The sequence below is a fragment of the Megalopta genalis genome, chromosome 12, assembly GCF_051020955.1.
Source record: "Megalopta genalis isolate 19385.01 chromosome 12, iyMegGena1_principal, whole genome shotgun sequence".
Lineage (NCBI taxonomy): Eukaryota > Metazoa > Arthropoda > Insecta > Hymenoptera > Halictidae > Megalopta > Megalopta genalis.
Window position 1 is genome coordinate 12,495,152 of NC_135024.1, and position 25,497 is coordinate 12,520,648.

Sequence of the window (25,497 nt, forward strand, 5' to 3'; positions counted from 1 at the left end):
CGAACCCGGTTCAACCCCCTGGACTCCTCCGGCTCGACCGAGATCGGAGATAGACTCGTGAAACCTCCTGTTGGCTGTTCGTTAACAGCGAGATCGTTCTCGGAGAATTTAGTGCGAAAACGCAGCCGCCCGGGGATACTTTATGGATTTATTAACGGGCATGTTTGTCTTTTATGTGCATTAACGGTGATGGTGCAGTGATGTACAGGGTGTTCCAGGATTTGTTTTCGGTATCGGCAGATTCTACGAGCGAAAACAATGTGTCGTTCAAAAATGTTTTATGTAGAAGTTATAAGAAAAGTACGAAATAACGACGAATTGATTGGGAACATTTATCTGCATATGTTAGCTGCATTTCGAAGTGTCGCCCGTTTTTGAAAATACATTGGTGACTATGAAGAATTGGACGAATCGGTAAACATAGGTTGGATGAGAAAATACGGGTAAGAGAAATACCGCTAATGTATTTCTGCCTCGATCGAAAATCGGTCTGTTGTTATTTCATATTTTTCTTATGATTTTTTGATCGAGCATTTTTTTCTTATTTTCGCTCGTAGAATATGCCGATACCATTGGGCCGAAAAGAACCTAGGACACTCTGTATAAAAATACAGCAGAGACTCTCTTATCCGAAGATTTATTTTTGTAATATTCTGATATAAAAGCATTCTATTATCCAAAAATTTCATTCGAGTTCTCTGCTAGGCGATAATATATGTAAATAATACAATGCTTAGACAGTAGATCGTTTGGATACCAGACTATTGTAAAAATAAATGTTCTGATAAGGGAGTCTCTGTACATTAAACATTACAGTAAAAGACGTTCTAGCGTTATATTGGGTTGGCAACTAAGTAATTGCCGATTTCAGTTATAGATGTCTCTCACTCCCATTTTTATGATATCCGTAAATGTTATATTATACAATTATTATTATTATTATTATTATGTTATTTTTTATTATCCGTGAATGTTAGCAACTGGACAAATTGAATGCAGCGGTCAAGGAAAAGCGACCAGAATTGGTCAATCGTAAAGGTGTCATTTTCCACCAGGACAATGCTAGGCCGCACACGTCTTTGTCCACTCGGCAAAAATTGATGGATATTGGTTGGGAATTGATGTTACACCCACCATATAGCCCTGATCTCGCGCCATCGGATTACCACTTATTTCGATCCCTGGACAACTCTCTTCGTGGTAAAACTTTTAATGACGATGACGCTGTAAAATCTCACTTAACTCAGTTTTTGGCCGAAAAGGATCAGACTTCCTACGAGCGTGGAATTTTCAAGTTGTCAGAGAGATGGCAAAAGGTCATCGAACAAAATGGAAAATACGTTACAGATTAAACTTCATTCCAAGTAAAAAAAATTGTTTATTTCATTGAACAAATCGGCAATTACTTACTTGCCAATCCAATACAATATCATTCCGCAGTCGGTGTTTGAAAGATCGCAGCGAACCAAAGCCGACGTGTTCGGCTAGGGTCTGTGATAATAATTGATCGTATTACGCAGGCCGTATTTCAGACAGTTTTGCATTCGTCCGAATCTCGACCCGAGTTCGCGAAAAGAGCGCATAGGGGAAGAATAGTGGAGCTGATTACTGTGGTATGACCAATTGCTGAGCCTTTAATTTGTCTTCGGACGTAATTAACTTTATATTCGTCGAACAAGATATATTGAATATTTTCATTCAAAAATGAACAAAATCAAAGAATACAAAAATGTAACATGTCTTATTCCACAATTATAAAGTTTATTATTCCCGAAAACAAACCAAAAACACAGCAAGTAATCCGCTACAGTAACTGGCTCCACTATACTATATTTGCTCAAGAAGAAAGAGCCAGTCGATACAATTGTTAACAAGGTTAACGTTTATAACGTTAAAACGTTAATAACGTTTGTAAATTCCTTTCACATAGGATTCATTAAATACTATTCTACTACTAAGTTTTATTAACACTAAACCTACCAAGCAGTAATACTAACTGGGCATGTACTGCTTCACAAAAGTGAGAAGACCGAATTTATTTAGAATTTGTAAAGTTTTTATTATAAAACTAGCTCCAATAATATAACTTATTCAAGCGTTTTCCACGAAAGAGTCGCGGAACTTTGCAGAATTGCAAAATAAGAAAGCGGTCACTTTGACCGCGGTAGGTTTAGCGTTAAATGCTGTTGATCGACCCAGTTGATATACACGAAAGTGGATCAATTTATGCTAGACTCTCTCGGTCATAGTTGCACGTCTACCGGCAACCATGCGTCGGTAGCATTCTCGAGCGCGTGTCGAACAAGTGTAGCGTATAACAATCGAAAAGTGTGAACCGATGATTGAAAGTCAGAGAGGCGAAGCGTAGCGTGAAACCGAGATATAGATCTTGCGCGGGCGTATCTCGCTTCTCTGCTTCGCGATCTCGTGTTTGCCGTATTTGAATATTATTCGAGAATTTGAAATCGAAGAGATAGTTCCGGCCGAAGAGGCTTGCCCGGTGAATCTCTGGGATTCCTCGGCTTGAAAATAAATCATATCGCAGTAGCTAGCAGGAAACAGCGACCAGATGTGGCTCGGCAGCGCGGGACATGTGTGTCCAGGCCATCGGATGACACTCGCTATATTTAGTTCTGTGGGAAAAAGGGGTTCCGCAGACATAATTACACCTACGCGAGCGAAAGTCGAGCCGTGAAATCGTCTCGTCCCTTATCCAACGTTTCGATTCCCGATCCTCGATCGTCTCGCCGCCTTTTCCCTCCTGTCCTCGCGGACCTTCGCGATTAGTATTCATCGATAAGCGCTTCTAGTCTTGTTCTTGTCTCTACGCGAACCCGATCGCGACGCGTTTTTTCATCCGCCCGCGGCTTTTTTGCGGATCCGTTTCTGCCGCAAGCAAGGTCGACGTATCGCGCGACGAGGGTGGAACAAAGCGGATCGGTGCCGGTTCTCCGTTCGAACCTTGTTTTTTTCGTTGGTTTTATCGGCCCGTGGGAGAACAAGAATATGATTCGCCGATGCAACGACTTCTTACGGAAGGGTTGAAGGGTTAATTGGCCGGAGGATCGCTGGCTGCGAGGAAAATAAACAGTTTCTGGCATTGTGAACATTTGGTGTGACCAGAGGAACGGACGGACGGGGACGGTTCCCCGGGCGAAACGAGTGATCGAGCGATCCACGTGACTTCTCGGTTCCATGTGGAACGCCTCGAGATCCCACGTGTGATCCACGGAGACGCGTGGGAAGACGGTCTTTGCGGACGTCGCCAGCTGTTCACACGTGTCCTTTATGTGCATCGCTGAATATCCACTTGTTTTTCGTTCTCCCGATAGCCCCGACGAGAATGATCTTTAAACTTCCCCATTCCACACTCGAATCTCCGGCGTTTCGGCGCTTCACATTACTATCGTTCAACGTTTCCTTCTGATTCCAGATCGACACACCGATTGAAAACGAGGCGGACGTCGAGGCGGATGCGAACAACCCCGAGTCAACCTCGCCGGAAAAGGGTTTCAAGGGTGAGTGGAAGATCCTTCGAAATTATACCGAATTATGTATTCTCCGGTAATTCTAACAGCATGCAACCGGCCTTTCACCCTCTCTGTTCACGCTCTACACTCCCTGCAGAATTTCACTTTCCACAACACAACCGATAGAACCTCCCAAAAATTCTCCGATCTCCCACGCATCAGTTAATCTTTCGAAATCCTGTAATTGAAGACTCGAGGCGAAAGTACAGTTTCTACAGCTCAGAATGCGCATCGGGCACTGCTGCCAACGATAAAATCGCTATTGTAGTCTGAGCGTAATCTCGTACGTCAATCTCACGCATTCCTAAAGCAGGGATTTATTAACCGGCATGCTGTTTTTGACGAGTATACTCGTCACAATACGAAACATTGTCGTTGGATATTCTTTATTAAATTATATGTTTCATGAAAGTGTCGGATTTGTACAAAATATGAAGAAATTCAAACGTATGCTATATAATTAGCATAATTATATAGCTATAATATAGCTACTAATATAATACTATATAATATACTGCTACATAATTATGCTAATTATATAGCATATATATAAGTATATATTATATATTATTATAATATATAATATATATAGATAATACATTATATATATTATAATATATAATATATATAGATAATACATTATATATATTATAGTATATAAATATATATTATATATTATTATATAATATATAATAATTATATAGCATAGTAATTTACACAATTTTCAAAGAGATTGCAACAGGTAATTGGTTAAAAGAAACTATTGCTACTTGTGATTTTAATTTAAATGCACGTGCTTTTTTTTAGTCCATATATCCGTGTTATAATCCATGTTAATACTTTTTAGTACGCGGATACACGTGCAGTGAAATGCACGTTTCCAATCTTAATATATTTGTTTTCAGTTGTACTATATTTAATTTGATAAAAATTAAATAAATAAATTAAATAAATTTAATAAAATACTTTTTATAATGTATTTAATTTTACGTAAACAATTTGCAACAGAGACATAATATACTAGGCTCCATGTGAAAATAAGAAACGTTACGATTTTGTCTAATAACATTTAATCTATGATTAATAGAAGTATTCACAGAAAATGTAAGCATTTCAGTTGTTTTGAATTGAAATAAGCAATTAATGAATTATGTGTTATTATATATATATAACCAACATCATGGCTCATATTTTCATGTGAAATCTATATTGTATCTGTGTTGAAAATGATTTAAATTGGATATATATATATATATATATATATATATATATATATATTACTAGCGTATATTAACTACTCTATATTACTACTCGATTATGTGTATCTCCAATACTGTCGAATCATAAATAGAATCACAGCATCTATACCCTTCTCTCGTTCAAGAATTTACTACACCCCGGCTGGAATGAAATCGATGCAAATTGCTCCGAGATCCATATCGGAGGACAAATCAATTAGAAAACGAATGAATAGTTTCTCGACTGGCCGAAGAAAGGCGCGCGGGGAAAAACTACCCCCTGGCAGGAAAGGGAAGTCGCTGGTCGCGGATCGGAAGTCGTGAGATCTAGTGTCTGCCCGGGGTTGGTTCGAATTAAGTCGGTCGCGTTCAGACGCTCTTGCCGATCTCTAACGAAACCAATCCACTTAACTCCCAACCCCCGGCACCCAGCCCCCCCCCCGCACGCCCTCGGCCGAGGAAGGAAGGTCGTCGAGGTTTTGTTCCCGAACAAAAATCTGACAAATATGCCGCGATTTGCCGAAGAATGGAGGCGAAGTGCACCCGGCCACCCCTCGTCGCTCCACTCCGCCCCTCTCCCCTGTTATCCGGAGGATCCTTGTCCCTCGCAGAGCCACCCGACTCGGCCCCTGCCAGAGCCGGGTTTCCTCCGCGAAGAGGGCGGCGAGCAAAGGGTGACTCTTAAATTACTTAGACCGAACAAAACGTAACAAATGACGGCGAATCGGGCCACTTATGCGATATTGGCCCATCACCGGCACCCACGTATATTGATACGTCGCATTAGGGCTGCCAGACACCCCCTTGGACGTCTTCTTCCTTCTCTGCGAGACCCGCGAAGACGAGTGGCCGCGTTTCTGGCATTCTGATGGGACTCTGTCTCTCTTGACGAGACCGCGTCCCTTTAGTCTTAGCTTTCTGCCGCTGAAAGGGTTTATCAATCTTACCCTGCTCTCGGATTCGATGCAGCAGGATTCCGAATAGTTCGCGCTAGATCAGGCGTTGCCAGTCTTTCGGGTCAGCGGTATTTTCATTTTAAAGCAGTCGTTTAATAATACGTTTTATCGAGAAAATAATTGCAACATGCTTTCGAGCTTACAACATAGAAATTATAAATAATTATATATATAACTATTATTATTAAAACGAATTATGATATGTAATTGTTACATAATAAGTATAATTCTCTCTCTCAAATTATCAAATAGGTCATGTTGCAACATGCTTTCAAGCTTACCACATAGGGATTATAAATAATTATATATACATATATATAATTATTTATAATTCCTAGGTTGTAAGCTTGAAAGCATGTATGAATATGAATTATATATATATATATATATATATATATATATATATAATATTATAATATTATTAACGTAATATATTATATTAATATAATATATGATAATATAATAATATATAATATATTACATTAATAATATTATATAATATATATTATATAAATAATATTATATTACATATTATAATTTTTATAACAACTATTATTATTAAAACGAATTACGATATATAATTGTTACGAAAATAAATATAATTCTCAAATTATCAAATACTTTTTACTTTATAAATAATTATATATATAATATATATATATAATATATATAATTATTTATAATTTCTATGTTCTAAGCTTGAAAGCATGTTGCAATTATTTTCTCGATAAAATGTATTATTAAAAGACTGCTTTATATTATATATATTATATAATATTATAATACATATTAGAATTATTATAACAACTATTATTATTAAAACGAATTACGATATGTAATTGTTACGAAAATAAATACAATTCTCAAATTATCAAATAGGTCACTTGGTGATCCGCGGTTCATAGCTTGCCAGCAATTGTTTCAGAAATGTTGCGAAATCGACGGCAAGAATTCTTTCCTCGTCGGGGGAGAGTACTCGCAGAGAGAGAGTTTCTCACGGGGTTGGAAGCTCGTCACCCCCCGCAATCCCTCTCCTCCTTGGCTTTCGGTTATTAATGGTTTTCGCGAAACTCGGTTCATTAAGGAGCTCGCGAAACTCCGCGGCGCATTCACCAGAAAGCCGCCCCGGTTGCGAACGCGTCAAGAACCGTGGTCGTGCCGGAGATTAGCAACGTATATTATTTTCTAGAACAGTGACGCAATTTTCTCTCTCTCTCTCTCTCTCTCGCTCTCCGAATTCTCGAAACTCCGCCTTGCAGCCGGCCGAAAAAGCTGCCGTTCGATAGACCGGAATTTTTGACGGGCCGCGGAACAAAGCTCGGTCGGCTCGTAGAGATAACAATTATCCTTGACCCGTTCGCGAATCACGACGCTCCCAAGCGCCGTATCAATTTCCCCCCCTCTCTCGTGGGCAGCTTTTTACCGGCCGCTAGAATTACACGCGCTATTATCGCAAAAAAGCTCCGGCCAGATAAGAAGCGGGATCCGCGCGCGAGCAATCCGCCGCTCGCGGAAAGTAAGAGATGAAGACATTATCGTGATCGTTGGCCGCGCGTTTAAGACTCGCAAGAACGCAAAGAAGACGCGGACGGACGGCGAGCGAGAGAGAGAACGGTGGGGGAGAGGAGAGAGAGAGGGAGCAGGACGCACCTGTCCATTGGTGCGCTAACAAGGGACGTCGCCCGAGTGCGTGGAATCGAAACTGCCCTGGAAAAATATGCTTCCAGCCATTATAGGGTAGAGAGGAGGCAATTACTGTGCCATGTTGGCGGACTTCGGGTGTTTTCGCTACTAAAAACGGCTTTAGCAATTTAATTGACGTTCCACGAGAATTTAGAGGTGAATTTTCAAGTTTCTTTCATCGATATCATTTTTCTCACGTATTCTTCGAATATTAGGAGAATGGGAGGAAAACTTTCTGGTGCCTAGGATCCACAGTTACTAATGATCTACAAAGATCAGTTATTGTGCCTCAGTTACTGTGCTCTCTACATGAATACTGTGCTATAGCTACTTTACCGTGCTTCCTCGCTGAATAATCTGCTTCAGTTACTATGCTTTCTCCCTGAATACTGAACCTCGATAACTGTACGCAATAACAATTTAATGTTTAACACACTTTAATGAATTTTATTTTCTATAAAACAATGCGTAATATCATAATAAGTCATTTAAAAGTTCACATTAGAGATAACCGTTTTAATAAAATTTTTCATAGTTACATTTCTCTTCTCTTGGAAAATATGATAGAGATGATTTAGGATTAGAGGTTATGTAGACCTGTTTTCTGTGGTAAGCGGCACAGTAACCAACGCATCGAGCGAGAAATAAGTTCAGTTACTGTGTACAGTAAATAAACCTATTTAAATTGAAACTAAAATCAACAATTCAAATAACTTTGAATCCTTTGCATCGACTGTGGCACCGCTAAAAATTCCTTTGTCACGTTCCAAAATAATTTGTTAAATCATCAACATTGTTTATATTTTAAAAAATTATTGAAAGCGTTGCATGCGCCATAAGACGCAATTTCTTATGCATAAAATGCACTAAATATAAATCGTGTAATATAGAAATACTGTGATTTAGACAAATTAGATTTATAGTTAAAATGTCTCCGTGTGCAAAGGGTTAATACGTTTAACCAATACAATTAATATTGTTATTGAGGTCTTAGCTGGAACGATTTATTTGACTGAATAGCTAAAAATTAAATGAAAATAATGTACTTTCATTCGTTGACTATTTTCTCAAGCATTTTCATAAACTTTACAGAAAATTTCGCGAATTCGGTATCAAAAAGAAACTCAAATAATATTTATGGTATTTTAAGAACTTCCGTTCTTTACGTATTTAATTTCCGCGCATAAATAATTAATTTAATTCAAATAAATTCGAATATATCTCACTCGATGAATATAAAGTGAATTACGCTTGAAAATAAATTAAAGGCACAGTAATTGGCTGCTCCACAGCAACTGGCTTCGCTACCCTCCATAAACGACCAGTTTCTTCGGCGTTCAGGAAGCGGGAGGGGGGGAGTGGAACAGATCGGCCCATCGATTGTCATTGCCTCGAAGCGATCGATAAAAGTCGAAACTGTTCGACCAGGATCGTCGAAGTGCTCTGTAAAATTCAATTCGCGATGCTTGCTTGCTATTGTTTTAATTTCCAGCGTCGCGGTTAGGTCGGCCGGTCGTATAAATTCTGCGGCGAGTTCACGGGACGACTGGGACGGGTCGGTTTCGAGGGCTTTTTCCTCGGACTCGCGGCATTCTAGGCCAAAGGAGATAATGCAATAATAAGTATAAGTTAGGAAGGGGGGGAGGGCCCCGGTCTCGGCTCGAGGAACCGGTGCTCTCCTCGCAATCTTCGGCTGCCGGCTGATTATTATGTCGTTCGGAACGGGCCCCAAGCATTTTCACGAGCGGCCCGAATGGCTTCGTTGCGTTTTCTCGCGGGACTAACTCGGCTCTTCTGTTCTTGTTGCTCACGGGGGTTGCCGGTTTTTGAGTCGGGCTATCGATGGAGCACGCTCCGAACGGAGATCGTAACCGAGTCCTTGGGGATCCGAGGGATTGCGCCGCGGATGCAAACCTTTCGATGAAGCGGTTCGATCGAATTTGAATTGAATTCGCTGTCGCCTGGACTACATTCTTACTGAATTACTCTTGTAATTGAAGATTTGTAACGGAATATACTAAATACGAATGTTATTGATCGAATGATATAGATCGCAGATTTTATGCATTCATGGCAAAATTGAGCAGTTGCGATTCAAAATAGCAGAAAGACTAAATTTTAATTAGATATATATGCAATAGGTCAAAAGAAATGTCTTGATTCTGGAGTTAAAATAGCTTCGACTGCAAAAAGTTAAATATATCTAATTAATATATATCTAATTATTTAATATATATTCATGGCAAAATTGAGCAGTTGCGATTCAAAATAGCAGAAAGACTAAATTTTAATTAGATATATATGCAATAGGTCGAAAGAAATGTCTTGATTCTGGAGTTAAAATAGCTTCGGCTGCAAAAAGTTAAATATATCTAATTATATAATATATATTCATGGCAAAATTGAGCAGTTGCGATTCAAAATAGCATATCTAATTAAAATTTAGTCTTTCTGCTATTTTGAATCGCAACTGCTCAATTTTGCCATGAATATATATTATATAATTATTATATAATTAGATATATATTAATTAGATATATTTAACATTTTGCAGTCGAAGCTATTTTAACTCCAGAACCAAGACATTTCTTTCGACCTATTGCATTTCAATTTTCCATGATTTATTTCGTGTTAAGCACACGACCTTCAGTTTATCGGTTTATTTGTTTATTATTATTTGCATTTTTAACTGTGTTTCGAGTGTAACAGAATTTAGTAGCGTTCGAATTCTTTTGAATCATGGTCTACCTTATATTCAATGGCGCTGCACAGTCGCCATTAAAGTGCGGTTAATCTACAGAATAATTGCAGAAAGGAAGGGCCTGCTGTTTTGTTTCTGTTTCTTGCAATTCCGTTTCTTGCACAGTCCACGTTGTACATTAAATATAATTCGGTGATAACTAACAATATATATAGAGTGATAATTAGTTAATTTTTAATGCAAGAAATGTTCAAAATGTACGAATTATACATGTGTACGAGTATTTCAGATTTTGTCAAGTGATAAAGTGTCTTATGTTGATAAAAAAAAAGGGAAATAGTAGAAAATTAATTGTTGCCGCGCGTGCTCCTTTTTATGCGAAACAACTCTTGTTGGAAACATCTTTTTATAGTAATTTTTATAATTTATTTTTGTAAGAAAAATTCAGGTGGACGATTTTAATGTCTCATTCTGTATATTTAAGAGACACAACAATGTCTCCGATAGATTTTAATATCGATCTCTGGTACTCGGCTGAGAAAAGTGTAAAAGTTAAAAGTATAAGTAAGTATAAAAATGTACGAGTATTTCAGATTATGTCAAATGATAAAGTGTCTTATGTTGATAAAAAAGGGAAATAGTAGAGAATTAATTGTTGCCGCGCGTGCTCCTTTTTATGCGAAACAACTTTTGTTGGAAACAGTTTTTTATAGTAATTTTTATCATTTATTTTTGTAAGAAAAATTCAGGTGGACGATTTTAATGTCTAGATTTTTAATATTGATCTCTAGTACTCGGCTGAGAAAAGTATAAAAGTTGGAACTGTGAACAAAAGAATCTCTGTTGAACTCCAACAGTCTAATTAACAATATTCAAGCTTCGAAGCAAGCGTAGATGTACGTTGGACATACATTTTCTTTAACCCTCCGACTGCTGAAACACGACCTCCTGTGCTGGAGTCATTTCTGATCTATACCGACATTCTACTAATGCATATTTGCGGTCTTGCTCGCTCTGGCTCGCCGTGACTCTGACACAGTAGACGGAAGATTAACTATCAAGGAAATTATTAACCAGTCAGTGGTTTTTGACGAGAATACTCGTCACAACATAAAATGACGACATTTCTTCATGACCAGCACACTCGTCATAAACAGTTAAATGATTGAGAAGAACCTACGCTTTCATATTTTTCGTTAAATTAAAATATACACAGTGTGACAATTAATTTTTAAAACTGGCGTCACATCTCAGCAAATAGTGACATCTGTTTAGCGTTAGCATCCTTAGAAAGGTCAATCATTTGTCTGTCCAACGCACCTAAGATCATGCCAATCGAATGATAAATGGAAAAGTTATGACAGTTCTTCCTGTCCAAGTCTTCAATCGCTGTTGAAATTGTATCATATTAACCCTTTGCGGACGAAGCCTCTCGACGGGTATTGCGTCGCTGTGGACGACAGGTATCGGATATAAAATAAAAAAATGTTATAAGATATAATTATATTATTCTAAGATTATAAATATGTGGAAAACTTTGCTGGTTTCTCCGGTAGTGACACAGAAAGACCGACTCGTCAAACTGAAATTCGTTCTGAGCCTACGGTTAAATTAATAAATTTATATTAATAATTAATACTGTGCTGTTCACAGATCTTAGATATTTTTTTGTTTGACGCCGGCATTTGGAAATTTTAGCAGCTTGGAAATTTTAGATTTTAACAAAAATTTCGAAATTGGCGGTAATATAAATTCCTAACATTAAGATAAGTCATCCAAGAATTTTCGTCTGTCACTTGACTGTCACTTGACTCAACATAAAACTCATCATCACTGCTGCTGATGTCACAAAATGTAACATCCTTCCTGCTTCTTTTAGACATAATGTTATAGTAGGGTAATTTTCATATATAATAGTCCAAATAATAATACATAAATATAATTAACTTTAATGAACGGCAAAAATGCTTGGGCTGTTGTCCGCAGACAGCCGTCCGCAAAGGGTTAAATCGAACGCAATACTTGGTAAAAATGCATCGGAAACATTCCGGTTGATGCAGAAAATGTATGCCGATGCTTGTTCAAGTCGATCAAATGTTTTCGTCTAGCATAAACGATTTTGTGGATGGTAGACAATCTTTAGAAGATGACCAACATGCGGCAAGGCCAATTTCAATTCGAAAACCTGAAACGATCGAAAAAATAACATGGTTTTATTGCAAATGACTGCAATGCTTCACTGAGAATTATGAAAGCGGCTATGAACAGAGACGATTCGAATCGTTCTTCGCGACATATCTGCTCGATTATCAAGATCCAGACAATTGAACAGTGTTGCACAATAACGCGCCATCTTGGAAGTCACTCGTCGTTCGTCGATTTTTAGCCAGAAATCAAGTCTGTGTGCTCGATCATCCGTCGTATTCATCTGATTCGGCACCGTGCGACTTCTCTTTATTTCCAAAATTGAAATAAAAGTTAAAAGCATGCTTTTTCGAAGACATTCCGACCAACCAAACAGCTTCGACACGGGAACTGGAGGCAATATCGCAAAATGAGCTGGATCATGCATTTGAATCCCTTTCGAATCGCTGTAACAAGTATACCGAATCAATCGGTGATTATTTTGTGTATTTCGTGTATTTTGTTTCCATCGTGTCTTATTGGTGCAGCCATAAAAATTAATTTGTCGCACTGTGTATTTTATAAAAGTGTTGTATTAGATTGGTGCATACGAAATGTCGGATTTTCTTTATATGTGAACGTTTGTCCCTCTGCCTGCGTTACGCTTTCGTTTTTGGCATAACTTAGTGTATAGTCGTACTGTCCATTGCCAGAATCACATTTCAACGAAGAAGATTTTCTCAAAATTGTTCCATTTTGTTATTTATTTTGAATTTCGTAAGAATATGAATTCAACCAATATTCGTGTAATTTTTTTATATCAGTATAAACTTGATAATAGTGTTGCAAAAGCTGCACGCAATATAAACCAGGCGTTTGGGGAGAGTACTGTTAACGATCGAAAAGCGCAGCGTTGGTTTGCAAATTTTCAGTCTGGTGATTTTTCCCTGCAAAATGAACCGCGTGGAAAAGTCCAAAATGTCTGTGAAAAATGATGCTCTGAAAGCGTCGGTGGAAACGAATCCAACTACAAGGGAACTCGCTACCAGAACTGGGGAGAAAATTACAGGCGAAAGTACCGCCAGTACATCGATGAAATGCGTGAAAAATTGAAAATTATACGCCCATCACTTGTTAATCGGCATGGCCCAATATTTCTTCACAACAACGATCGGCCGCATACGTCGTACAAAACAATTGCGAAATTAAATGAATTAAAATATGAAAGTTTGCAGCACCCAGCTTATTCGCCGGATCTTTCGTCAACCGACTTTCATTTTTTTTTTTTTGAACATTCAGAACATATTTTGCGGGCTAAATAGTATGAAAATGAAGACAGTCTGAAAAATTCCATATCAGAGTTTATTGATTCTAGAGATCAGAATTTCTTTAAGGCAGGCATCTATGCATTAAAATCTCGTTGGAAAAAGTGTATTGGAGCAGATGGAGCATATTTTGATTAAATAAACAGCTTTCGAAAAAAGATCCGAAATCGAGTGGCGGGCTCCTCGGGTTATTTTAAGCAACTTTTTCCTTTACAAAAATTTTCTCCGAGGCACCATTAACGAGTTATTAACGAAAAACAGTGACCAATGAGAGACGAGCTCGGTTGGCGCGAGGCGACCGAGCCAATGAGCGGAACTGGGCTTCGTGCGCTGGTTGGCTGGGCCGCCTCGCGTCAGCCGCACTCGATTCTTATTGGTCTCTGTTTTTCGTTAATAACTCGTTAACGGCGCCTTGGAGAAAATTTTTTCAAAGGAAGAAGTTGCTTCAAATGATCCGAGGAACCCGTCACTTTCGGATTGCGAGACATTTTTGGGACACCCTGTATATTCGCTTAAAAATCCGACATTTCATACGCACCAACATAATATTTGAAGAAAATATAAAAAAACTCGAACGTGTACAGTACGATTACAGCAGCGTGCACACTTTTCAAAGAGATTGCAACAGCTAACGGGTTAAAGACTAGGAAAAATCCCAATTATTGTTGCGACGAGGAAAATAATACCTGCGGGAAAGGTGTGAAAAAGATACAAGCCGGTTTCAAGTGTCCGAGGAGAGCACCGGAAGTAGGGAAACGAGGAACGAGAGCGATAGCGGTGAAATTGATGAGAACGTCTTAGCCGGAGGGCTCGAACTTTTCTCTTTCTCCCTCTGGCGCGCCTTTGTCTCCGCTTTCGTTTCAGTTGACTATGACAAATAATTGCCGAAGCTTAACATAAGCCAGAGGCGGTATACTTAGCTAATAGCAAAAAAGAGGGGGGCGACGGAGGGGAAGTTTCACGCGTGCACGTCCACCGGCCGCGGAATCAGAGAAGATCTCCGCTTCCTAGTCCTGCAGCCCACTGTGTCCTCCGGCGACCAGCATCTGGCGTTTCCTGTAAAAACCGGGAAACATCCGCGGCGAAAAATCTGCAATTTTTTCGCGGAAGACACACACCGGTGCTGCTGCCGCAACGCGTACTCCTCTCTCGAGTCATCGCGCGATGCAATTTTTACGGCTTCCCGCTTCCTCGAAATTCGGAATTTTTCGTTACTCCGTTCTTCTTGGTATCAGTATCTCGCAACGAATACAGTTTTCATACAGTTTTTCTTACTTTTATCTTCGGCCGTAGGAAGCACTGACGGTTCGCCGCTGTTTAATCGATTGATGAAATTAATCGTCGATCGTTGATTGAAAGAAATTAATCGTCGGGAAATATTGCGATCGATTCAATCCATTGATCAAACCATTCGTCCACCGCTGATTGATTAATAAATATTAATTATTAACATTATTAATATTATATCATTATTATTATATATTATTAATATTAATAAATATTAATTACAAATGATATCCTAAAATGATATACAGTACCGATCGAATTTATATAATCGCCGATTTTTAAACGATTAATTTTGTATAATGTGCGATCGAGGATTTTGATTTCTTCGGCCCGCGAAATCGATCGTTGATTTTTTCGCGATTAATTTTTTACATCGTACGTATCAAACAGTTAACCGGACCAAAAATTTTGATCGATTAATATTCAACTTCGATGCGCTGGTTATTTGTGAAATGTTTCCGCGCGTAATACGATTAAAGCGTACAAGAATTACGGAAATAAATCGTTAATTGATATAATCCGATCGACGTTCAAAATTAAAAGATATCTTACAGTCCATCGCAATTAACGACTAAGCTGAAAGCTAAATCGCTAACTACGCTTAACGACTGAGATAGTAATTTAATCGTTGATTACGATGAACGATTAAACTAGAAATTGCTTAGAGATCTTTGCCCGGCTCCGTAACAAACGTGTCGGAGATTTTGATACAATTTATACTTCGATCACGAGCGATGGAAAAACCGGCGTATCGCGGCGTATTTTTTCGTCCTTCGATCAGAAAATCCTGGAGCCCGTGTTCTTTTTCCTATTGTTCGCTAGCAAAACCAATCGCCGAGCCGGTTTTTTCGCGTAACGCGGCATATCGAGAAAGGATTCCGCGGTCGAAGACAAAAGAACGGGTGAACGGCGACCCGGTCCGTTTCCTGCTGGCCGGAAAAACATTTCGGAAAAGTCAGTGGAGCGCGAAGCGCATTTCATTCGGCTCCACGGTCGCCGGGGATCGGATCTCCACATAACACTCGCGTCGTGAAAGGAACGGCGGGACCCTTCATAAAACAATAGAAGTCAACTCGGTGAGCGTTTCTTGGAGGGAAGTCTCTTTCGGCCACGAGAAAAGCCACGATAGAAGATTTCTGAAGCGCGTGCGTTTCTTCCCGGTTCGTTTTTTCCCCGTGAAATTCCAGTCGAACGTGCTTCCAGACTTCCAGGGGAGCAACAGCGACGACGACGACAACGACGACGACGACGACGACGACGACGACGATAGCTTTGTTCCTCGAAAGCGGAAGGCGTGGCCGGATTTTTGGAAGAGAAACCGCGGTCCGATCGATGGCTGAGCTGCGAAACGAGCTGTCTTTCGCTTTTCGAATCGCAACTTTCAGTCGTATCGCGTGGAGAATGAGCAATCGGCTTCTTGTCGCTTGCCTTGCCTGTTTCCTACAACATCTGTTCTTTCTTCTAAGCACGCTATTGTCTCGCATGATCATCGCTTGTCCGTTTTATCCGAGCGTTCTCTTAACATTGTAACCTCGTTTCTTCACCCGGCAGACTTCTTTCGAGCCTGCAAGAAAGAAAGCGAGAGAGAGAGAGATAGAGAGAGAGAGAGGAAACGCCGATCTCGCCCGATCTGATTGATCGATTAATAATGATCTGCTTGTTCCAGGAACGGAATTAGTGCCGAGCTGATCTGCATCACCGAGGATCACGGGATAGCCGATCGTTTCGTGGCGGGATGTTCAGTGACGATAGCCGATTTAATATAAAATATTTTTATACGCGAGTTGATATGATATTCTATATATAGATATATAAATAATCTGTATATATATACTATATTATATGTATATGTTAATGCATACAAATATGTTAACGAGAGTGATAGAGCGGAGGGAAGAGAGAGAGAGAGAGAGAGAGAGAGAGAGAGAGAGAGAGAAAGAGGAGGAGAGTGAGAGAGCGAGAGAGAGAGAGAGAGAATGTGTGTTTCGTTTTCAAATAATTATTTGCCACTTGCTATGAACATTTACGCGAACGGGAGTTCACGCAGAGTTATCCAAAGACGACGTCGCCTGTGTGCAATCGTTGGGACTCTTCCCGTGCCGGTCATTGAAACGATCGGCGAGGAGAAAGAGGCATCAATTAAATTAATCGAGACAATAATGTCTGAGGTTGATTCGCACCGTGGCTCTTAGAGGCGCGGAAATATTATTTATTCTTCGAACCGATCGAGCGACTCCTTGAGCACACGGTGTCCCGATATGATCCTGGTTCAACGGGGATGGATTCCGTGACGAGTAGAATCGGCCGGTCACGATCAGACCAGAACCGAGAACATATTCATTTCCGTGATTTCCCGTTGGATTTATTACGCGACTCCTTGGGGCATCGCGCGCGCGTCCTCCGCGATAGTATAACCACCGGTTCTGTCTTTAATCCGAGGTGCTGAGTAGGCTTACGGGCGTAACTTTTCGCGAGACTTTATACATATATATTCGAGAGAGCGAGAGAGAGAGAGAGAGAGAAGGCTCCGCGACGCGTCCATCGGACGCGCGCCGCCGGTTTTTATAGTTGATCATTGTACGTCTCCGGGGAGAGAGCGAAAGAATGCGAGAAAGTATTTACGGCGCTTGATGAGGAATCGTACGACTGCCTTTAGCGTGTTTTCCGGTCGAGATGTGTCGTGTGCTGCACGGGATGGTGTGTCGCTGTTATCGCGTAGAAGAATGGTGGTGCGCGGACGATCTAGGAATCGTAGGAATAATTTACTGTTCGTCGTAGATACTGGAAATAAAAAGGCACAGTAGTACTGACCATGCACATTATAATCCCTGTCGCTGATTCGAATCCTTCCTTTTCAGCCATTCGACGATTCCACCGTCCACAGGTAAACAAAACGGCGATCTTTTACGCTCTGATCGGCATAGGGATTTATATCCGTTGCACGCGTATCTGAAATGTTTGCGTATAACACGGTTTACTCATTTTACTAATTTTTGCTAATGCGCGAGATACAGATATAATTTACTAGGTCTCAGGTGAACGTAAGAAAGGTTTTGATTTCTTTTTTCTTTTCTTGGATTAACAACGCTTATATCGATCGTTTCCTTGATGTGAAACAACTTAACGATATTTATATTTTATTTGACAGTAAGCGCGGTACCTTTTGTTTCATTGTAATATCTCCAACTATTGCCAAGGTTGCTGGAATTGTTGAATATTGTTTGGCGAACTTGGCAAGAATTGGATATTTATTTGCGACTCCTGATTATTTACTTTGCATCATCTTTTTTTTACACTGACGAAGAATCCCGTCGATAATGCATGTGGCAATCTTTAATTGTAGCCATCGGACTGCATTTTTGGCCGTTTCTGCGTGGCACGAGATTCACGCTGCACTAATTAATCTGTTAACCGGCGAATTAACTTTCATTCGACTGCTTTCACGATGGGGACCTTGCAGTTCGAAGTTCGTGTCATCACGCTTAAAGTAATTAGAAAACGCGCTTTTTACTTGTTCATTATTTATCTGGACAAAATATTTTGAGATATTTAGCAAGTATATACATCAGATATTTCCAATGTCGAGAGAATTAATTGAAGAGATTGAAATAATTATTCTACGGTTGATATATATATATATATATATATATATATACAAATGACAAAATATTTCGTCATACCCGGTTAACGGGTTAAGTGCTATTGGTATAAGAATTCCATAGAATCGACTATAATATTGTTATTGGTAGACTACGGATTTTTATGCAAATCCGAATTTATATTTATTTATTTATAGATCATTTCACAGAAACTGTGCGTTCATGGCAAAAATGTACAGGCGAATTATAGAATGGTGATGAAATTAGAAGAACCAGAAAACGTTGATCAACTCAATAAAATTATTTAAGAGAGATACAAGATCGCACTTGGTTCATGCGTCTTGCAACAATGTTTATTTTGCATAAAGTTCTGCGGTCTAGTGATGCGAAACAAATTCAGTTTATCAACCAGAAAAATCGTTGAACCCCTGTCTTACGATTTATTTTTAAAGAAACGTGCGTGTGCAGGCAATTTAAGTTATCACAAAATAAAACTAACATATTGCTGTTTGTATTTAATATATTTATATGAATGTAGACATTATTTCATTTGTAATAGAACAGATTAATAAAGTAACGCTGATATTAAATAAAAATTGGAGAAGCGTCCTTTCCGAGTTACAACGAAATCAAGAAAAGAAATTCTCAACATAATTGAAATTATTGTGAACAACGAATCATTCGAATTTCTATTTAATAACTCGTAAACGCGGGTTGCATTTGCGCTAAGGAAAAAGTTACTTCAAATGACCTCAGGAACCCCTCATTTCCCGATTGCAAGTGACTTTTGGGACACCCTGCATATCGTACAGTGTCCGCCGGAGACAGATCTTGACGTCTCGGAGACGTCAAAGTCTCCGATGGCACATGAAAGGAATAACGTCGTCAGTGTCTGCAAATATGCACGTCTCCAGATCATTTAAAAATGTGTAAATATTATAAATTGCATTAAAAATACGCAGTCTAATTATTGGACATTCGACACGCGTTAAAAGCCGGGACATCAAGGCACTTTGCGACTCCACAGTTCTGTTTAGAACGATGATCTTGATGCTTCTGCCTTGTTTCTCGGATACGGCGGACAGGTAATTGGTAACTTAATTGGCCCGCGAAGAATCCGTCGATTTTCCTTGGGCCACGTTGCAGTAGAATGATCGCCGGCGATTCTTCGCGGGATTATTGGCGGTGTTTATGGAGCATGAAGGTGTTCGGCAAACAGCCGCGAAGCAGCGGGCCGCGTTCCGTCAAGATTAGGTCTCGCATGATGCGGGTCCCCGGCGATACGAATTAGGGAAAAAACTAGATTGCCGTGGCATTTGTAAGGATTAGACGGAAAATCAGCGGAAAAAGGGGGGCTTAGCCGCGGGAAATCTGGCTCGCCCTAATCCGTCGCGACTTCTCCAGTTTACCAGCCGTGAAACCGCGAAACATTTTCGCAAAGAACGCGGCCGCCGCGGAGAACAGCCGGAGAAGGTACGGGCTACGCGAATCCGACGAGCTTTTAGACGTCGCCTAGCCATCAATTAATTAACGTGTTCCAAGATAGGCCCCGACGGGAGTCCAAGTTGATTTACAGGGAAGTTTAATTACGCGGTGGCAAAGTTTAATGCAGTTAGGCCTATTGAACCGGCGCGCTGGCGAGATTGTTTTACAAAGTAAATGAGGCTATGATGACTCGAGGCTTCGGGACCACCTAGAAACCAGGAGTCCTTCCGCGCTGCCTTTAAACTTCTCAACTAATTATCAAGCGGCCGGCCGTTCGCGTACGGCGACTCGTCGCAACACTATTTTCAAGGGGAAAGTGGCCCATTTCGATCGAACTTACTGCACTGGTTCCATTTTCGATTGCTATTAGGTCTACCGGAAAGGGCTGTCTGATAATGTCATTGCAAATTTCAATAGATGTGCACATATTCATGCGAGACATATATTTTTGAAAAATGTTGCTCACAAATTGCCATCACGCTGGCAAGAGGTCATAAGTAACGACGGAAATTATATTGTATTGGGTTGGCAACTAAGTAATTGCCGATTGCAGTTACAGATGTCTCTCACTCCCATTTTTATGATATCCGTAAATGTTATATTATAAAATTACTATTATTATTATTATGTTATTTTTTATTATCCGTGAATGTTAGCAACTGGACAAATTGAATGCAGCGGTCAAGGAAAAGCGACCAGTATTGATCAATCGTAAAGGTGTCTTTTCCACCAGGACAATGCTAGGCCGCACAAGTCTTTGTCCACTCGGCAAAAATTGATGGATATTGGTTGGGAATTTATGTTACACCCACCATATAGCCCTGATCTCGCGCCATCGGATTACCACTTATTTCGATCCCTGGACAACTCCCTTCGTGGTAAAACTTTTAATGACGACGACGCTGTAAAATCTCACTTAACTCAGTTTTTGGCCGAAAAGGATCAGACTTTCTACGAGCGTGGAATTTTCAAGTTGTCAGAGAGATGGCAAAAGGTCATCGAACAAAATGGAAAATACATTACAGATTAAACTTCATTCCAAGTAAAAAGAAATTTTTTATTTCATTGAACAAATCGGCAATTACTTAGTTGTCAACCCAATAATTAATAAGCGGCCGTTCGTACACGGCGACTCGTCGCAACACTATTTTCAAGGGGAAAATGGCCCATTTCGATCGAACTTACTGCACTGGTTCCATTTTCGATTGCTATTAGGTCTACCGGAAAGTTCTGTCTGATAATGTCATTGTAAATTTCAATATAATTGCACATATTCATGTGAGACATATATTTTTGAAAAATGTTGCTCACAAATTGCCATCACGCTGGCAAGAGGTCGTAAGTAACGACGGAAATTATATTGTACAATAAATATTACTAAATTTATGGAAAATCTATTATTTCCTTTCATTCCTTAAGCGGACAGAACTTTCCGGTAGACCTAATACATTCTCAAGACATTGAATCCGACGACGAGGACACGAAGAAGACGAAGTTAATGACTCGACAGTCGGAAAGCGAGTTGGATGGTGAGTTGGAAGACGGTATCGAGTTACATTTTACCCAAGCTGAATTAGCGTATCTTAGACACTATGAACAAAAATGGAAAGGTTTTGTTGTCAGATATGACCCTGCATCGCTGGCGAACTGTTAACACTTCCACGACCGCGCCAGAAACCTAAAATATTTCATAAAATTAAAGTATTTCATTCAATTAAATAAGTATTACGAAGTAAGCTTATATGGCATTAATTAGTTCTTAATCATTCGTACCTCTTGAAAATTTTAATAAAATTAAGCAATCATTTTTAATTTTTAGAAATTAGAAGTGGAAGATTTACCCATTCGATCGTCAGTCGACTGAATTTAAAACGGGGAGATTTCTTTTTTTTTGTATTATTTGACATTTCTTTTATTAAAAAATTACACAGCCTTATGCGTCGATATTTTCCGAATGTACTTGTCTATCTTTCAATATTATTTACAAATGTTTTAGGAAGAAAAATAATCAAAATTAGTGACAATATAAAGCCTTGTACACAATCGTGTATCAAAAAGCTGCTCTCGTGGCCTCTGCGAGTTCGATCGCTCTATCTGAAACGAGAAAAACGAGAAAGATTTTTAATCAGAATGCGTTTGGCTAAAGCATGTATCCGAAGGACACAAAAAATGGCAACACTTTGAATTTAAAATATCTATATTTTTGCTTGTTTCTAACTTTAGCAGGCTGAAAATGTAAAAAGAAATATTGATTTTGACTTCATCGTGATAAGAACTGTAGCGACGCATGTACTGAAGGTACACGCCAAATTTGAACGAAATCGATCAAGTAGATATTGAGATATCATGGATGCCATTTCAGAAAATATAGTTTCGAGAGAAACGGGTTTACAGCTTTTTGTATCGTTTATATTAGGTCTACCGGAATGTTCTGTCCGTTATTGGATTGAAATATAACACAATTTTCATACATTAAATAATATTTATTGTAGAATATACTTTCCATCGTTACTTATGACTTCTTGCCAGCGTGATGGCAACTTGTAAATGCCACTTTTAAAAAATGATTTATTTTTAGAGGCGAAGAACTCAACTAGTGCTTGGTTGACATCAGCTTCAGTTTTGAATTTTTTTCCTGTAAAAAGTTTTGCAAAGAGAGAAACAAGTGATAATCGGAGGGTGCTAGGTCTGGGGAGTATGGTGGATGTGACAGAATTTCCCAGCCTAGCTCTGCGATTTTCTTACGAGTCGCCAAAGCAGCATGTGGTCTGGCATTATCATCGGTAGCCGTGTTTTCACGATCGCGTCTCACTTAATAATGACATGAGACATCTTTGTTTCAGTTTATTGAGGAAAGTACATGTGTGTAAATGCAATGATAAAGAGAGATAGTCATATATGTCTCAAATCAACACGTGCATATGGATTGAAACTTGAAGTGACACTATCGGACCGAACTTTCCGGTAGACCTAATATCAAAATCATGCAAGTAATCTGTCGCCCGACACCATAGCGAGAAGGAACCTCTTGTCAAAAAAAGAGTTTCTTAATTTCTTTCTTCTTCCAACGATTTGTATGGATCGGGATGGATCAGGATTTTCGATCCTATTTTATCAATTTTTATGCACTATCCCGCATTTTATTGGCAACAGTCCGGTCGGACCGTACAAATAGCTACGTATAACATCGCTAATTTTAGGAATACGATCGTATGCACATATATTTAGCACATATCTTTCCAAGACCATATTCGTTAACAAAATGCGAAAAAAGAAACATCGTTCTTTTTAACGATTTACAGTAGAAGAGTTTCTCAACCACTTGAACTGATTAGGAGTGTTACGCATGTCGAGCTCATGCTCCGAAACTATTTCAAGATTATGTAATAGTATTCGAGTTTGAAAAAGGATATACAAAAAAGATAATTATTTATTTATTGTCAACAAAACGTAAGAAAATTGGAATGACGAAAGTGGAATAGATGAAGTGGAAAAGTAATAATAACCCCGTTACGAAGACTATTGGCGAGATAGATCTGCAAGATAATTATTTATCTTCCCTTTCACCAATGAGAAAACCTGTAAAAGACTATACAAAAATATTTAATAGAGATTGCACTTTTTACTGCTTATGTTTTAGTTGTTTGTAAAATAAAAATGGTAATAAGTAACAAATTTTATTTATTTGAGAACAAAACATTGAGTACAATTTTATGCATTTATGACACAAGTGTGTAGTTGAGATACAAAATTGTGAGGACATAAGAAGAATTTACTAATAATAGTTACACTAGAAAAAAGACAATTTATATTTATTGTGTGCATACATTTACTGAAATGTTTAAATACTGATGAGAAGAAATCAGAATTTCATTCAGACTTCGAAGAACAAGGAATAGAATTCGTACTTAACTGGTTATTACTAGAAATCTCCATCGGGTGTCAAAGACTCGTCAAAGTATGGCAAAAGGTTAACGAATTTTCTATTTTCAAACGACGCATTCCGGCGATTTACTAATCCGGTGCCGACACAGGTGTTTAAGAGTTTGATTTCCAGGAGAAAGGGAACTCGCGTTCGCCGATGATCTCGCAGGATCGATCTTCGGAAGACAACCGGAGTTCGGGGGTGGGTCCGCGACATCCAGCAAAAAGCGTCTTCGCGAGTTCCACTCGCGGGAAAGAAAACAGAAACTCCTGGAGAAAGGAGTCTCGGGGAAAAAAACGGGATAAGATCGCGCAGGGCGAAAGAAAACGGAGAAAGGGGGTGGCTGCCGAAGGGAGGAAGTGTTGACCGGCACCTCGACCTTGAGGAACCTCCTGCTGATTCTAAGAGCCAAGGTCAGTCGCGGCTATCCATCGCGACAATCCGAGGAAGCTGGGCTCGCCCGTGGACCGTTCTACTCGCGATCTTCGGGATCTGCGAGCATCGTTCCCCGATCTTCTTGCAGGGTTCACGAGGCGGGACAAAACTATCCCTGCCAGAGGAACAATGGGGAGAAACTGGCGAGTCAAACGCAAAGCTGAGATGACAAATGAAAGGAGATCTCTCGTCGCGAGGGAGCCGGGGAGAGAACTGTTTCATTTGTAGCGGGGTCTGTCGTTCTCCTCGTCGTGTCGCCGGTTCTTCAGGCTTCTCCTTCTCGGTCGCCATATTTTCTATTTAAAAAAACACCCCCGATGCATCTACGTCGAATAGCTGCTGGCTGCAGCGTGAAATTCCTCCTGGCATCTGCATTTATTTCCCGACAGAAATTCCTAAGATTCGTTTCTTGGAAAATCAGAAGCCATTCCCAAATAAAGAAAAACCATTGCGAGAATGTTTCATTTATTTTCTAAATTATCTCAAAAATATACAGCAATTTCTTCCTAATTTGTGCTCAGATTGCGCACAAAAAATTGACAATTTGGGAAGAGGAGATACGATTATTCGAGCCTTGCGGCTCGTTTTTATAGTTGTTGACAATCGGTAACTATAAAAACGAGCCGCAAGACTCGAATATATATATATATATATATAGTGATACAATAAATAGTACAATAAATTCTTCCTAATTGACGCTCAGATTCTGCATAAAAATGGACAATTTGGGAAGAGGAGATACGATTATTCGAGCCTTGCGGCTCGTTTTTATAGTTACCGATTGTCAACAACTATAAAAACGAGACGCCAGGTGATTTCCTCTTGCAAAATTGTCAATTTTTCTGCGCAATCTGAGCGCGAATTGGGGAGAAATTACTGTAATTGACTGCTGAACTTATTCGGGAGTTGTTAAATCTTAACGTTCCTCCCTAGAATCTCGCGAAACTCGGAACATTTTCGCGTTGGTTATAATTAGACAGCGGATCTTTATGCAAATTAAAAATGTTCATCATCCCTTAAATCAAACAGGAATTACATAAGAATGTATTTCTTCTTTCGATGACGTTAATACAGTGAAATTAGCGCTGTATTAAATAAGTATTCTTAAATTCTTCTCGGGTCTTCGCTATTCCATGTTTTGTTTGTTACAGTTTTGCTATAAATGCATAAAATCCGCAGTCTAGTTATAATGGAACTCCATTGGTTTCT

General features: G+C 39.4%; 1 protein-coding gene across 4 annotated transcripts in view; it reads left to right on the forward strand.

Moving 5' to 3' along the window:
• The window catches only part of LOC117222925 (ubiquitin carboxyl-terminal hydrolase 48), a 137,802-nt gene extending 120,133 nt beyond the window's left edge, over positions 1-17,669 (forward strand). For all 4 annotated transcript variants that reach the window (XM_033474960.2, XM_033474959.2, XM_033474961.2 and 1 more), the window contains 2 exons: positions 3,434-3,518; positions 16,511-17,669. In XM_033474960.2, the coding sequence (XP_033330851.2) occupies positions 3,434-3,518; positions 16,511-16,533 (108 nt within the window). In that variant the 3' untranslated portion in view covers positions 16,534-17,669. The remainder of the gene's footprint in view (positions 1-3,433; positions 3,519-16,510) is intronic.
• The last annotated feature ends 7,828 nt before the right edge of the window (positions 17,670-25,497 follow it).